The 15225-nt window shown below is 38.2% G+C and overlaps 1 protein-coding gene across 3 annotated transcripts in view; it reads right to left on the bottom strand.

The window, feature by feature from the left end:
• Positions 1-15117, bottom strand: part of CENPP (centromere protein P) — a 345180-nt gene extending 330063 nt beyond the window's left edge. The window contains exons 1-6 of one of the 3 annotated variants that reach the window (XM_054033775.1): positions 14943-15051; positions 11903-12054; positions 11026-11171; positions 10439-10527; positions 8950-8979; positions 704-792 (exon numbers count right to left, since the gene is read on the bottom strand). In XM_054033775.1, the coding sequence (XP_053889750.1) occupies positions 704-792; positions 8950-8979; positions 10439-10527; positions 11026-11171; positions 11903-12036 (488 nt within the window). In that variant the 5' untranslated portion in view covers positions 12037-12054; positions 14943-15051. Of the gene's footprint in view, positions 1-703; positions 793-8949; positions 8980-10438; positions 10528-11025; positions 11172-11902; positions 12055-14942 lie in introns of all 3 variants that reach the window. The other 2 variants (XM_054033777.1, XM_054033776.1) reach the window with 2 other exon arrangements.
• Between the last annotated feature and the right edge of the window lie 108 nt (positions 15118-15225).

Here is a 15225-nt window from a genome sequence, read left to right as displayed (position 1 = left end):
GGAAACAATCTAGTGAGGAAAGATGCTACATGCTGTTTTCTGTCACCTGTGTGTGCTGAGATGCAGATTTTCTTCATCTTCTTTCCTTTTCTCTCTTGCTGAGGACATTGTTTACAGCTTATATGCAAATTGAGATAACCACATGTCCCTTTGCACAAGACTACTTGACCAGTTGTCCCTTAACTAGCTAGGAATAAGAAACAGACTCCTGTCCTTTATGAGGGTCAATCACTAAAGGGAGATGCAATCACATACATTTTGCCCATGTATAACAATGTTGGAACAGAAAAGCAGTCCATGAAAGGGTTTCTTACATATTAATTGAAATTAGTTAAATTATCTCTGAACTAAGCAATACAAAGGTTCTAAAACACATTACAACAAAAATCTGTATTCCGTTTTTAATATGGCTTCATAATTCATATGGTACTTTTCTGGCCTTAAAAAAAAAATCTATGATAATCTAATCTGCCCGCCTGCCATGACACAAGCCATAGAATTGCTTCTATTAATTCCTGAATCAAACCCAGTAATCTGAAGGTGTTTAAGAGCCACTGATTACAACATGTTACCAAGCAAAGAAAATGACGCAGCTTTTTCAGCAAATCCAAAGAATCGACCCACTCAATACTTTCTCTTGTACAATGAACCATCCATATCAACCATACAAAAATAATTTATTTAACATAAACAAAAACCTTACCTGGACACAAACTTGCTTAAATCCGAATTTTCACCACATTCCATTATAATGCTGAGGTCAGTAACAGCAGCAGATATGCTTTCATTACTCTAGATTGGAGAAATTATTAAGAAAAAATGCAGATTAATTTATAATTATACATAAACTTGCTAGTTACAGGAGTTCTTAAACACAGATTTTAAAGTGAGGTCTACCTATATGAAAAATCTTTGATGACACACAAATAGTACAAAGGTAACAACCTATTGGAATAATGCCTATGCTCCCTTGAAGAGAAATGGCAATTTTTAAGAAGTACAAGATGATGGTGCTTGTATGCTTCATAACATGGCGTTGCTTTCTGTTTAATCTATTATTGTCCCATTCTCTTCATCCCCCAGCATGACTTCAACAAGTAATATTAACAAATAAACAAACAGAACCCCACCATTGTGTAACACATTGGTTTTCAGCCAGGGGAGGGGTCCACGAGCAGGTTTCAGGGGGTCCCCCAAGCAGGGCCAGCTTTAAACTTGCTGGGGTCCATGTCTAGTAGTAGGATTTTATGTTTGTATTTTGTATGATTTAGAATGAAGGATAAAGAATAATGATATAATAATGTAGCATGTACTAAATGTATTGGTGTATGATTTGATTATATCCTGCCAGCCACCCTTTTTGAATAGCAGAAAGGAATGACCTAATGGGCCATTTGGTAAAGATGCGTTAGCCGGAATCTGTGTCTGGGCTGATTTCAAGGCAGTAACAGATGGTTTTAAGGTCACTACTTTGTTGTAGGGCTAGCATTTTAAAATAAGTAAAAGAATGCCATGATTGTTTTCTTGTGCATTGCAACTTGATGTTCCTGTTTAAAATGTTCTGTGTAAATTAGTTCTGTTTTGTGTGTGCATGAGGAATATATGTGTTAAGAGATACATGTGAAGGCTATTGCTGAACTAGATGTACGAGGGAGGAACTAGAGACAGACACAAGGGCGCCAGGAGGCTGTAACACGCCCCTATTGATATGTCAGAGAGGGCAGATTGACGACTCTAAAAATAAGACAGGCACCTATCAATGGGGACAGGATAGCTGTGATAAAGAATGAGAAGGACAATTTAAGAAAACAAGCACTCGTCAAACAACAATTGATTAAAGAATGACAGTGCAAAACAAACTGGAAGCCAATGAAGGTAATTCACTATATAAGCAGGGTGCCTTGCCATGAAACTTCAGGTTCGTCCTGCCAAGACTTCCCTGGAGCATCGTGTCGTGACTGATGGAACCTGACTCCTCCCTACCCATGATCAACCTAGCTGGCCACTAGATTGATCCGGACTCTGGACTAGTAACTATAACATCGACTGGCAGGACAGTGTGTGTGTGGTGTGTGATTGAATGCATATGCTAATTATTGTATCTTCAATAAATGAGGCGTATTGCCTTTTCCCCTGAAAAAGATCCCGTGTGCTTCTTTTAAGCATAACACATGGCAGAAACCCAAAGCCCTGCCACCCGGGGCACTGAGCCCCACCACCTGGGGCTGAAGCCAAAGTCTGAACAATGTAGCTTTGCAGGGGTCCCTGTGGTATGGGGCCCCAGGCAACTCCCCTGCTTGCTATCCCCTAATGCTGGCCCTGGCTTTTATATGCAGAAAACCAGTTATTGTAGCACAGATAGGCCATGCAGTTTTTATAGCATGCTGGGGGGGGGGCTCAGAAAGAAAAAGGTTGAGAACTCCTGGTGTAACAAACAAAACTTTGTCATCCAACCACTCAATAAATAAAATAATGTAATGTGAGCTAAAGAGAGGAATAAGAAAATCATTTGTTTGCTCTATAGTTCTCCTTGTGTTTTATTTCTTGAATTTGTTTTATATTTTATGACATCCATTTTGCCTTAATTTCATTTTACTTCACAAGAATATGTGTATACAAATATATCTGCAGAAATAAGTGTGATTAATGTGTATTCCAAATTAAAATCTGAAACAACATATGCAACTTTAGGATTGCAACAGAGACAGTGAGAAAGTAGGTTCAAATAGAAAAAATATAATTCTTTGTATTATATGTTTTAAAACATGCCTGAGCAGTTAGCTTGGGAAAGGACAGTGGAAAGATTAGAAGCTAGAACACATCACTTGGAAAGACATCATGAAACAGGCAGCATTAATACTTCTCATTGCACTGGGGCATACAATACTGTTTTTCCTATTCCAGCTAGTATGAACTCATGGGAAGGTAAGGTAGAGAAAACAAATTTAATGGGAATGCTGGAGTCAAGTGAAAACATATCATGACGTTCTGTAGCATTGCTTGGACAGGGACATTGCCAATGTTGCCATTACTAGAGTTGGAGGAGGCTTGCCAAGATACTTTATAAAATTCAGGAAGTTGAATAAGCACCATAAGGAAAGAAAATCAATTAAAACATATAGCAGAAGTCTCAGATCTAGGCACAGAGCTGCAAACAAGCTGCTAGCACAGTTACTGGATGTAAGCAATTGTATCTTTATAGAAAACTGAAGAACAGGAGTACTTGTGGCACCTTAGAGACTAACAAATTTATTAGAGCATAAGCTTTCGTGGACTACAGCCCACTTCTTCGGATGCATATAGAATGGAACATATATTGAGGAGATATATATACACACATACAGAGAGCATAAACAGGTGGGAGTTGTCTTACCAACTCTGAGAGGCCAATTAATTAAGAGAAAAAAAAACTTTGGAGTCTGTTTTTGAAGTTTTTCTGTTGTAATATAGCCACCCGCAGGTCTGTCACTGAATGACCAGACAGGTTAAAGTGTTCTCCCACTGGTTTTTGAGTATCTTGATTCCTGATGTCAGATTTGTGTCCATTAATTCTTTTGCGTAGAGACTGTCCGGTTTGGCCAATGTACATGGCAGAGGGGCATTGCTGGCACATGATGGCATATATCACATTGGTAGATGTGCAGGTGAACGAGCCCCTGCGGGTGGCTATATTACAACAGAAAAACTTCAAAAACAGACTCCAAAGAGAGACTGCAGAGCTAGAATTGATATGCAAACTAGACACAATCAACTCCGGTTTGAATAAGGACTGGGAATGGCTGAGCCATTACAAACATTGACTCTATCTCCCCTTGTAAGTACTCTCACACTTATTATCAAACTGTCTGTACTCGGCTAGCTTGATTATCACTTCAAAAGTTTTTTTTTCTCTTAATTAATTGGCCTCTCAGAGTTGGTAAGACAACTCCCACCTGTTTATGCTCTCTGTATGTGTGTATATATATCTCCTCAATATATGTTCCATTCTATATGCATCCGAAGAAGTGGGCTGTAGTCCACGAAAGCTTATGCTCTAATAAATTTGTTAGTCTCTAAGGTGCCACAAGTACTCCTGTTCTTCTTTTTGCGGATACAGACTAACACGGCTGTTACTCTGAAACCTGTCTTTATAGAAAACTGGCATCCCAGGAAACTGACACTACCATTTTATACCCAGACGCCATCTTGTGGTCCTCTGGAAAAAGGCAATTTTTAATTAATTGACCACTCCCTCAATGTTCTTGAGATTTGACGTGGTAGAGTTTAAAGTTAGTATAAAGCTAAAATTGCATATGAACTTGGAGAGAGTTTAAGTACAATACGGCAGAATCTCATGGTATTTTTATGTCAAACTTCATCTTTCTATAAAGGATCTCTGCTTCGGTACTTGGGACTCCATCTTTCATTGTTAATGGCTTTTAGCACCAGTACAGGCCTTTTTTTTTTTTTTTTTTTAAATCTAGAGACAGAAGTAAAAATCCTTTGCTGTGGTAAAACTTTCAGATTTCTATCAAGAACCTGGGGAAACAAAAGAATTTAACTCATTAAGTTGCAAGATGAAAGGAATCAGATGAAATCTATGCTGTGGCCATTTTATATATCCCAAAACAGGTGGAAGAAAAATAATCCTAACTTATCTTTCATCCAGTTCTGGTCTATTTGTTTCTAATTGGGCATTCCTTGAAAAAGGGTTTAGGGGGGAATAGTAGCAAGGGGATAGAGCTATATTTTTATTCTAAGGGTCTCAGAATACTTTACACATATTAGTAAATCTGTTCCCCAACATCAATGTCCCAAGAAGTGAAACATTTATCATCCTAATTTTACAGGTGGAGAGCCTAAGGAACAGAAGTTATGGCAAAATGTCCAAGTTTTAAAACTGTGGACTGAAGACCCAATCCTGCATTGAGAAATATGGGCAGACCCCTCCATCCATGCAGACCCCCATTGACTTCAGTGTTTTCATTGCAGGCTGGAGACCTAAGTGTCTTAGATAACATCACACAGGAAGTCTGTGTCAAAACCAGGATTATCCCCATCTCATAACTTCCAATCTTGTGCCTTAATCGCAAGATTACCATTATTTCACCTTTATTTTGAAAAACCCAAACAATTCCTTGTTTAAACAAATGTTGTTTTGCACAAAAAAATTCACACATAGCCTCTCTTTTATGCTGCTGAGGTAGCCAAATAGCAGTGTGAGAAATATTTTCATAGAACCTCCAACATACCAAAAACACAATAGGATATTTTCTTTAGTTACGGGGGTGAGGGGGAGATTTTTTCCAATTCCCCGTTACATACAAAATTCTGAACTACACTTTTGGAAAAAAGTTAGTACACACATTAGTCACATACAAAAATCTGAACGTCATAGTAAGCATGCTGCATTGTCCATTTCTTTAAAAAATAGAAATGAAAAGCAAAATGTGTGTTCATGAAATGTTGTGTTGACATTTTACTACTGTAACTAAATAATTCATAGATATTCTCACAGTGAATGTAATCCAGTCACATTATAAATAAAATCTTCAAATGTAACACCACACATAGTAATACAGTGCATGCAAGGAAGCTGAATTATAATTGCTATGGAAAACACAGCTTTAAATTTCCTGACTTGTAATATGATAGAGATTTTACATACACAAGACCATACATTTGTGTTGTATTTAACGACTATACAAGTAGATATGTGCTATACACATTAGAGTCTGTATGTGTAATTTGCTCTATGCTAGCGGATGCTTATATAGCTCCATATTTTTAAAGGCATGAAATATCAGAAACTTAAAACGTATAATGCAAAAGGGAGGGGAAAACAAAGCCAGAAAATTAATCTCTCTCTGCTAGCATTTTAAATTATAATTTTGACACAGGTTTTTGTGTGTTTTTTCCCCCAGGAAATAACCAATCAACAAAACAAATTCACATAAAAATAACAATTTCTCTGATTAAAAAAATGTCATTTAAATTCAATAATCAGCCAGTAAATAGTGAAATACTGCCATCTAACGGCATAGATGTAAAATGCATAATCAACATGAATTTTTGTTTATTAGAATATTAACCTGAAATTTTGTTTATTAGAATATTAACATGAAATTCTGCATCTTCACTTCAATATGTTAAGTTTACAATGCATTAAATGAGGTCATGATTCTGTAAAAACAAACTAAGGTGAGTAGTCCCTTTGACTTCAGTGAATCTTTTTGCACAAATGATGACTGCTCAGCTGAGTATAGTTTTGTAGGATTCAGCCCTAAATTTAAGTCAATGGGTCTACAATTGTGAGTAAAGTACATATGAACTTTGGTGCTTGCAGGCTTAGGGTCACAATTATGGCTCAAGATTTGCTTATATCAGTAGTCTGAAGGGGGAGAACCAAACTGTTTTTGAACTAAGAGGAAAATGTTAGAAAAGTAAACAATTTCTAATCAGAATATTTTAATTATCTGTAGCTCAAGAACAATTAGATTCACTTTCTTAAATTCTGCAGAAACATTCTCCTTTGTTTTTAGGGTAAACAAGTCAATGCTCAAGCCGAGCCATAGCTTTAGGAGACTAATATAAGGCTTTATAATGGACGCTGATTAGTAATGTCTCGTTAATATGTAGGGTTCTTGTGTTACTAAAACATGTTCACATTTTTCTTACATTTACCTTAAGATTTTATATATTATGAGACTTTTCTACCCATTAAGGCAACGAGTCATACCCATTTTTGGAGAGGGACAAATTCCACATGTAGTTAAACCAGTGCTCCCAATTTTTGTGATTTTGTCATGAGTCTCATGATATTTCATTTCAGAGTGGTAGCCGTGTTAGTCTGTATCAGCAAAAACAATGAGGAGTCCTTGTAGCACCTTAGAGACTAACCAATTCATTTGGGCATAAGCTATCTGATGAAGTGGGTTCTAGCCCATGAAAGCTTATGCCCAAATAAATTTCTTAGTCTCTAAGGTGCCACAAGGACTCCTCGATGATATTCCGTGTTTTTCTTAGAAGTCCAACTCTTGGACTCCTGGGGTTAAATGAAAATCTCTGCTTTCTTTTAAAAAAAGTTAAGCTTACAAACGTTATGGCTAAGGGGAAAAGCTTAAAAACATAACCCAAGTTCACTCTAAAGATTAAAAAACAAAAAGACAAATAAAGAGAACCCAATTTTTTTTTTTTTTTAAATCATGATTTTGGAGGTCCTGACTCATTTATGAACTCTTGGGGTTGGGCACTACTACAGTCCATATGCTGCTTCATAAATTTGGGCTTACACTCTACCCTACGTCCACAATCCACTGATATCAATGGAATGATTGATAATAATAATAATAAATAATAATGGAGATATCCCATCTCCTAGAACTGGAAGGGACCTTGAAAGGTCATTGAGTCCAGCCCCCTGCCTTCACTAGCAGGACCAAGTACTGATTTTGCCCCTGATTCCCAAGTGGCCCCCTCAAGGATTGAACTCACAACCCTGGATTTAGCAGGCCAATGCTCAAACCACTGAGCTATCCCTCCCCCCCAAAGATCAAAAGTAGAATACGGCCTTTACATGGCAATTCAACTTTCAGAAATTATTCTTTGTTAAACTGTATTCACCATTGTTCAGTGGGAAAATATTTTCAGCTCAGGACCACAGCTATTTCTGTCTTGTATATCTTTCCTTTTCCTATCCTCCTTTCCCTGTTTCTATCTTCACTCTTTCTTTTCATGCAACAACTCTAAGTTCCTCCGTGTGCTTCATTCTCACCCACCACTTCCCTATCACAGCTGATAGAATGAACAGCAGTTAAACAGTTAATGATGACATGTAAAACATTACTAAGTGTGTGAAGTAATATTCTAATGAAATTAATGGGGGCAAGGAAGATCTTGACTCAAAGCATCATAGTTTCACACTGTCCGCAATCTGAGGACACCACCAGTGTGTATCAGTTACACTCACTCAGCACTTGGAAAGTTACTATGAAAGCTAAACACTTACTTATATTTTTTAAATGAAAGCTTTGGCTCTGCAGAATTTGAATATACCATGTTGGTTTCACAAATGCATCAAATAGACTGAGTATCTCTAAGGTGCCACAAGTACTCCTGTTCTTCTTTATATGATACTACTTCATGTAAGTATACATCTGAAGGACTTTGTAAGAAACCATTTCCTCCCAACCTCATTCTGGCATGTTAATCACTCTTCACCTCACAGATACATCTGAGTGGCTAGTTTTTTCTGTTCTACCTAATAAAAACTTACATTTTTTCTTCCAAGTTGTCAAAACTCAATTCCTTGTAGTTATTTTTGACCAAATCTTTCAAAACTAATTTGTGTCTCTCTTCAAGTAGACTTAAACCATTTTTCTTTTACATATTCATAAGTATGTTTACTGAATAACAATATCTGAGGGTAAGTATATCCTCAGCAAAAAATGAAGACATTGGAACATCAGCAAAAGTACAACAGAAAAAAAAAACTTGAAAACAATTACCCCATGTCTAATAACTGATGCTTACAGAAAATAACACACTAAGTTTTGTGTAATAAAAACAATGTATTAAAACAGTATAATTCCCTAAAGAGGACAATATGGTCTTTTTTTCTAGAAGCATGTGCTTATTTCTGATTAATATTAATGGCACTTATATTCCCTGTTTAAGACAGTAACAGACCAAGATATAATATGCCAAAAATTTGGAAAATAAATGTAGAGTCAGAAATGTAATCTGAGAAAGAACCACCTTCTTCTAGATATCATCAAGTTGATAACCGATTTATCACAAGCCGTAACACAACCCAGCACCTGCATACTAAACCCAACAACCAAAATTAGAATCAATTATTACAGCCCACAGGAGACTAAACTATTACATGCCACAAGTAGAGAATAGAAAGTGCATCAATGTCCGAGGCCCCTGCAGTGGCAGCAAATTGATTAAGTGAGATATACTCACATAATCCTGGCAATTAACTTGCACTCCAGGCTGCAGAGGAAGAAGAAAAAAAAATCACAAGATCACTGCCAATTTGACCAAGAGGAAAATTCCTTCCCGACCCCACATATAGCGATCAGTATATGTAAGATCGATCTATGACATTCTAATTGTCTGTCAAATTAATTTTTCATTAATAACATTTATTGTCATCTTTGGTGTTCATTACAACTTCCATTTTGTAGCAGGAACGGATTATGTCTGGGAAGCTGATATAGGGCCATCAAGGGACTATCAACATTAAAAAAAACACACCCTGAGCACAGCAAGTTGCAGTACTGTAAAGCGCCAATGTAGACAATGCACCACCACTGGGAGCCATGTTCCCAGCGCTGGTAGCTATGCCCCTCATGGCGCCGCGACCACAGAAGACAGCGCTTTAACGTTATCAGCGTGGACTATCCCTAAGTAGCTCCACTCTGGTAGAGCAATTGGGTTGCTTTCAGTAGAATCACTGACTTTTAACAATACTCTGCCCAGCAGCCAACAGGAAGGTTGGAGCAAGGAATATTCTCAGCAGGAGGACAGAAACAGAAAAGGTGTCAGAGACTGCTTTTAAAACGCTCTCCAAGCAAGCAAACCATCCCATCAATACAAACAGACATCACAACTGGAGGAGTGGAGGCAGGAGAGGCTTTGTCTACCTCCAACAACACTAACCAAACTCAAGGATTCTCAGGAGTGGTAAGGACTCTAAGGGGAGGATTGCATTCAGGCATCTATTGTTTTGCATAGATCTGTAACTCTTTTATGCTAAGGGCATGTCCACATGAGGACACTCAGGAAAATTAAGGCGAATCAGCTAAAAGGTATGAAATCAATGTGCATAAAATAAACGTATCCACCACTACCACACATGCACACACACCCCTGTTGATGGTTTCATTCAGGAGTAAAGTGGAATTAGTTTGCTGTAACTTAATCCAGTTTAAATCTGAATGTCCCTGGACAGGCAGAGCACTAATAGTAAAATGTGTATTTTTTTAAGTAGTTTCTTTGCAGAGCCTGTTTTCTTTGCTTGAACAACCATGTGGTCCCTAACAAAGAAACTGTAAATCAGAGCAACCATAGCTAGCTGGAACTCTGGAAGAATGTGCAAAGTGGCTGAAGAAGTTAGGAAGGTCTCAACATTAATTTTGGGTCCTATCGCAGTTGGACTGCAGAGACTCTCATCCCAGTAAGGGTGCCAGACAAGAGGCCTAACTAGGAGAATGTCTTAGGAGACCTTCAAATGGAAGCAGTGACTAGACTCTGCAGATCCAGCTGGATTTGATGCATATAGGAGTCAAAGGTGGACCCAATTATAACAGACCAGTGGCTGTCCACCAGGGAGACTCAGCCAGGACTGTGACAGTAACTATTCCAAAAGTTCAGTTTTTCTTCTATCATGACAAATCCAAATAGTTATGGATGTGTACTTTTTCCCCCAACAGAAATATCTCGTCATTACCTGTATTTCTAGAAGTTGAAATTCCATCTGAAAAGGCAGTGAATAGCAATTTCCTGATAATCTGTGCTTCTGTATAGTTTTGTTTCCAGCTATAATGAAAGTAGGTTAAAATATTTTAGATTTCTGATCACGTTCAATAATTATTCTGTCTCCCCATTAACAAAAACAATATTAAGCTATAAATTTGAAGAGTGGGCAATGTATGTTATACACAATATAAATCGTGCAATTAACCATGTAAGTGACAAACTTTCCTACCAAACTGATTAGAAGTTCAAATTAGATCTTCAGTGTATTTCCAGCCATATATATATATATATATATATATATATATATATATATATACAGGCAACATTCTGTCTTCTGTTATAACCTTGTAATGCCATTGAGTGTAAAACCAAGAATCATTTGGCAGTATGTATAACATCACAGAATTCCATTTACCAGCAATTACTGTGCTAGTGTTTTATCATTTCAGAGCACAAGCTTTTCTGCAAATGTTGAATGCTGAACTATAATCTGCAACTGCAAACAAACTGTGACAAAATGCTTGCAATAATGTTACTAATAGGCACACAAATGCTTACTTTTTTCCACTGTTTCCTTGGAGTAATTTGTGAACCAAATGCCAGTAAATTTCATTAAAAAAGAGAGGTCAGATTCTAAACAATCAAGTTCAGCTTTCAGATCTGGTGGGGATTCATGTTGTTTAGCTTCTCCTTGGAGTGATTTTCTAGAATTGAAAAGATCCATTAGCAATCACCAGGGCACAGAGAAAGCTTTTAAAAAGAGTTGCTCTAACATGTAGACATGTGAAGGTGGTTCAGAAATTTATTATGATTTCAGTTATACTTTGAATTCAGTGGCACTACTCATATAAGTTCTATTCCATGTAAATACTTTATGTTCCCTGCCATATACCAACAGGCTAGTGGTTATGGAAAGTACTCACATTGCCACTGGAGCATTCAGTAAAATGAGTTTTGGCAGCTTATCTGCATTTTTCCAGTTATGATAATCAAAACAACCCCTTTTGCTTCAAGAAGATATATTTTACTTTGTAATTATAGATTTAAATCAGAGTCAAAGAATTAGCAACTTGTCAGGATCCCGAAAGCCACATCAAATTTGATATAGCAAATCACTGCTATCCTCATTTTTAATATAGAGGTGAAGCATGCAACAGAGAGAAGGCAACAGAGCAGTGCATGATAGAATCTGTGACCTCCACAGGTTGTACCTCGTATTAAAGAGGGCAGACACAGGTCACATTGTAAACTTCTGAAGGCTACACTTTAGCCACCTCTAAAATACCAAGTGCGTTTCTCAATACTTCTGATTCTTTTATTGCTAAAATGTTTACTTTATGAAACAACATTAATGGGAATGGACATTTAAACCTAAAGAACAATGCTGAACATCCATTCATAAACCAAGATTAATCTGAACATATAAAATGCATACATTGATATTTGTATCTCTTCATCAGAATAAAATGTAGATTCTTGTTTGCTTTCAAACTTTTGAGTTAACAGTTCAATTTCTTCTTCCAAAGAATGAATTTCATCTTCATAAACTTGAAGAATGTCACTCTCCATTTCTCAGATTCAATGTTACTAAAATGGAATAAAATTTTGTAAATAAGTATATTCATTTTAACACTATTAATGTTTGATCCTATTTATTGATTCAAAAACTATGAAAATATATAGCACAATATTAAAGTTTCTCTCTTCCCTTTTTAAAAATTACATGATTCAGCTCACACAGCTTACCAATTCTGAAATCTAAATATTTTAGATACAAGTGTTTTTGACATATTTGGCAAACTTTAATGGTAAACTAGCTACAGAATAATATTAAAATCAAAGGAATTGTAGACACTGAGCCATACAGTCCCCTCTACTATGAGGTTTAGAGGAAAGCAAATGGCTTGAGTCTTGCACAACTGAAATCAGTGGGAGTTTTGCCAGTGACTTCAACAGGCACAGGATCAGGCCCATACTGAAGTGGAAAATCTATCCTTCTATCAGAAATGGGAACAAACTGATTCCCCTAAGACTCCACAGAAACCCCTCTTAGAATCACTCTAAGATTGGGGATTGGAACATTCTGCAATTAGGGACACATCAAAGCATAATGTCTGCTCTTTCTAGGCTGCATGCTGTCATTAGGTGTTTGTTTTATAAGCAAAAAAACCAGATGGTAGTTAATCCTGCTGAAAGCATCATAAATTCACATACAACAGCTTCCAACTCCTATGCCACCCTATGAGTTGGGCTAACACAGAGTAACAAGGGAGTGGAGGAGACGACAACCTGATGAGGGTTCTAACTTTGTGTTTTCTCCACATACAGAATTTTTCGTGAAAGGGGATAATAAAACCTAATGCAACAAATACACAACCCTGTGGGAAATAATTGGTAATTCCCTATGACCCTTTTAATTTCCACTGAATTTAATAGGGGTCTTATTTAAATACACAGATTTCATGGTAGTTTCCAAGTCCAGGGGTGTAATCCTGGGTCTGCTGAAGTCAACTGAAGTTTTGTGATTGACTTCAACAGATCCAAGGTTTCACCCAGAAGGGGGGGAGGAGGGGTTAAGCACAGTAAATTGCTATACTATGGCAAAATATTTCAATCAGCAGTAGTACCTGATAGGAGACCTAAATCAAATATGGCAACAATGTTGAGATTTCAACAGTTCACAGCTCTAAGTAGTCTCTGAACTGAAGAAACTACTTCAGTATTTGACTCTTATGATAGCTTGTCCATCAAATCAGCAGTTGGCAACAAAGATACAATGGAAGTGTCCACATACAAAAGCAATTTCAGTTTCTGGAAAACTAAAGATTTTGTCAGCTTCTTACACACCAAATTCAGGATTTATAAATTTGAAAGATGGTTGTAGAGATTACAAAACTCAATATGGATGAAAATTGTGAATTTTCTTATTGGAATTTTTAATTGTTTTATCTCAATTGTGTTCTTTCAAACCTAGTCCTTTGTTGTTTACATATGTTCCTGTTTGTACTGAATCCATATTAATAGCGCTGTTTACCAACAGTTTGTTTCTTATACACAGCACAACACTCTCTAAACCAAAACATTTCTGTTGCCTGCCAACCTGTGTTTGCTTCTCATGTGGGCTGCAAGGTCACCAGAAGTAACACACACAGTAGGTGAATTAATTCTGATGTTAATGTAGTTACACACCGGAAATAAACTGGGCACATCATGCTTGAAAATACAACAAAACAGTTTAATGTTTACATTTTCCAGAAACAGATGTGTATGTTCTCTGCTTATGTTTAAACGACAAAGATTTTCTTTATCAGTGTACAGCACACAATGTATTTCAGATATAAGTATGCACTTTTGAGACTACGCGATCACGTCTCTTTAAAACAAGACTCAAAATGAGAATAAAACACAAGGTACATGTTTATTCTAAGAAAAGTAACCACAATTAGTTTTTAAATGCCCAAGTTTCCAAATCATTATCAGCATGTATGTTTATTAAGTCTAAATATTTGTCTTTCATGTACCATCTGATACAAATTCCTGAAGTTGAGTGTTTGCTCTCCAACACCTACACTGTCCTCTCTGCACGATTTTAAGGGGTGTGATCACAGAATGACTTACCACTCAAAATTTTGCAGGAAATAGGATAATTGATTTTCAAGTGTTTTACTCTAAATGATTTGTAATGTTTAAGTCTAAAAACATTGCTCCTAGAATACACAGCACCCAGATAGGCGAGGGCTGGTCATATTCCATATTAATCTATTATATATTCAGATAACTATCAGATATGCACAGATCATCAAAGGTAGGAGTCTCTTATCTTATAAACCCAAAAGAAAATATATAAGTGCCTAGCTCCCAGCCTTGGGAGCCAAAACCACAAATGGCTGGGGAGGCTACAGGCCCCAGAGTCTCAGGGAACTCCCACAGACATTTTGCTTGGGTTGCTTGTTTTCAGGGGGATAGACCGGTGTCCAAAGGGAAGAAACAGCGCCAGCTCCCTCCAGCAACAGACTCTTCTCCAGACCACTGCGCTTGGCTCCTGATAGTGGGACAGAGAAGGGTTCAGGTCTGTCCCTTGCTGATCAGACTCTGCTTCCCCCTCAGGCACCAGGAACCCTATATGACCAGGAGGGAGGAGGCACGCCCTCCCCCAACTGTAAGATTTTTCATTGTGTGAGGGAGGATCTGACTATTAAATACCCTGTTATCCAGTGGTTAATGTGTGTCAGGACTGGCCTGGGCAGAGCCCCCAGCACCTCTGGGCTAGCTGTATATAAAAAAAAATTGCTTGAGCTCCAGACTCCTAATTGCTGCAGCCCCAGCGCCTCTTTCGCTACAAATGCGCCTCCGCAGCCCCAGTTCAACAAACCTTCCCCCCATGCCAGCCTCCGCGGGAGGACAGCGGGGACGACGCGGCTCCTACCGGCAAGGAGCGTGATGACAATACCCCAGGGGGCCGAGCCCAGCCTCACCTGCTACCCCGTCCCCTGAGGCCGCGGTAAGCTCGGAACCCGCGCGGCCTCCGCTCTGGAGCCGGCGCTTCGAACCGCCCGCCCAAACGAACGCCCGCTACGCTGCGGGCGATACCACCGGGCCAGCCCACGGCACCTTTCCCAGGCCCCCCACACACACACACACAGCCCCGGCCAGGGCTCCAGTCACACGCCCGACTCGACTCTAACTCCGAGCCTCAGGGCGACGAGCCCCGGCCTTTGTTTGTTTGTTTTGTTTTCCGGGCGCTGCCCTGAGTGATAC

This window comes from Malaclemys terrapin, chromosome 7 (genome assembly GCF_027887155.1).
Source record: "Malaclemys terrapin pileata isolate rMalTer1 chromosome 7, rMalTer1.hap1, whole genome shotgun sequence".
Taxonomy (NCBI): domain Eukaryota; kingdom Metazoa; phylum Chordata; order Testudines; family Emydidae; genus Malaclemys; species Malaclemys terrapin.
This window is presented reverse-complemented; position numbering and strand designations above follow the sequence as displayed.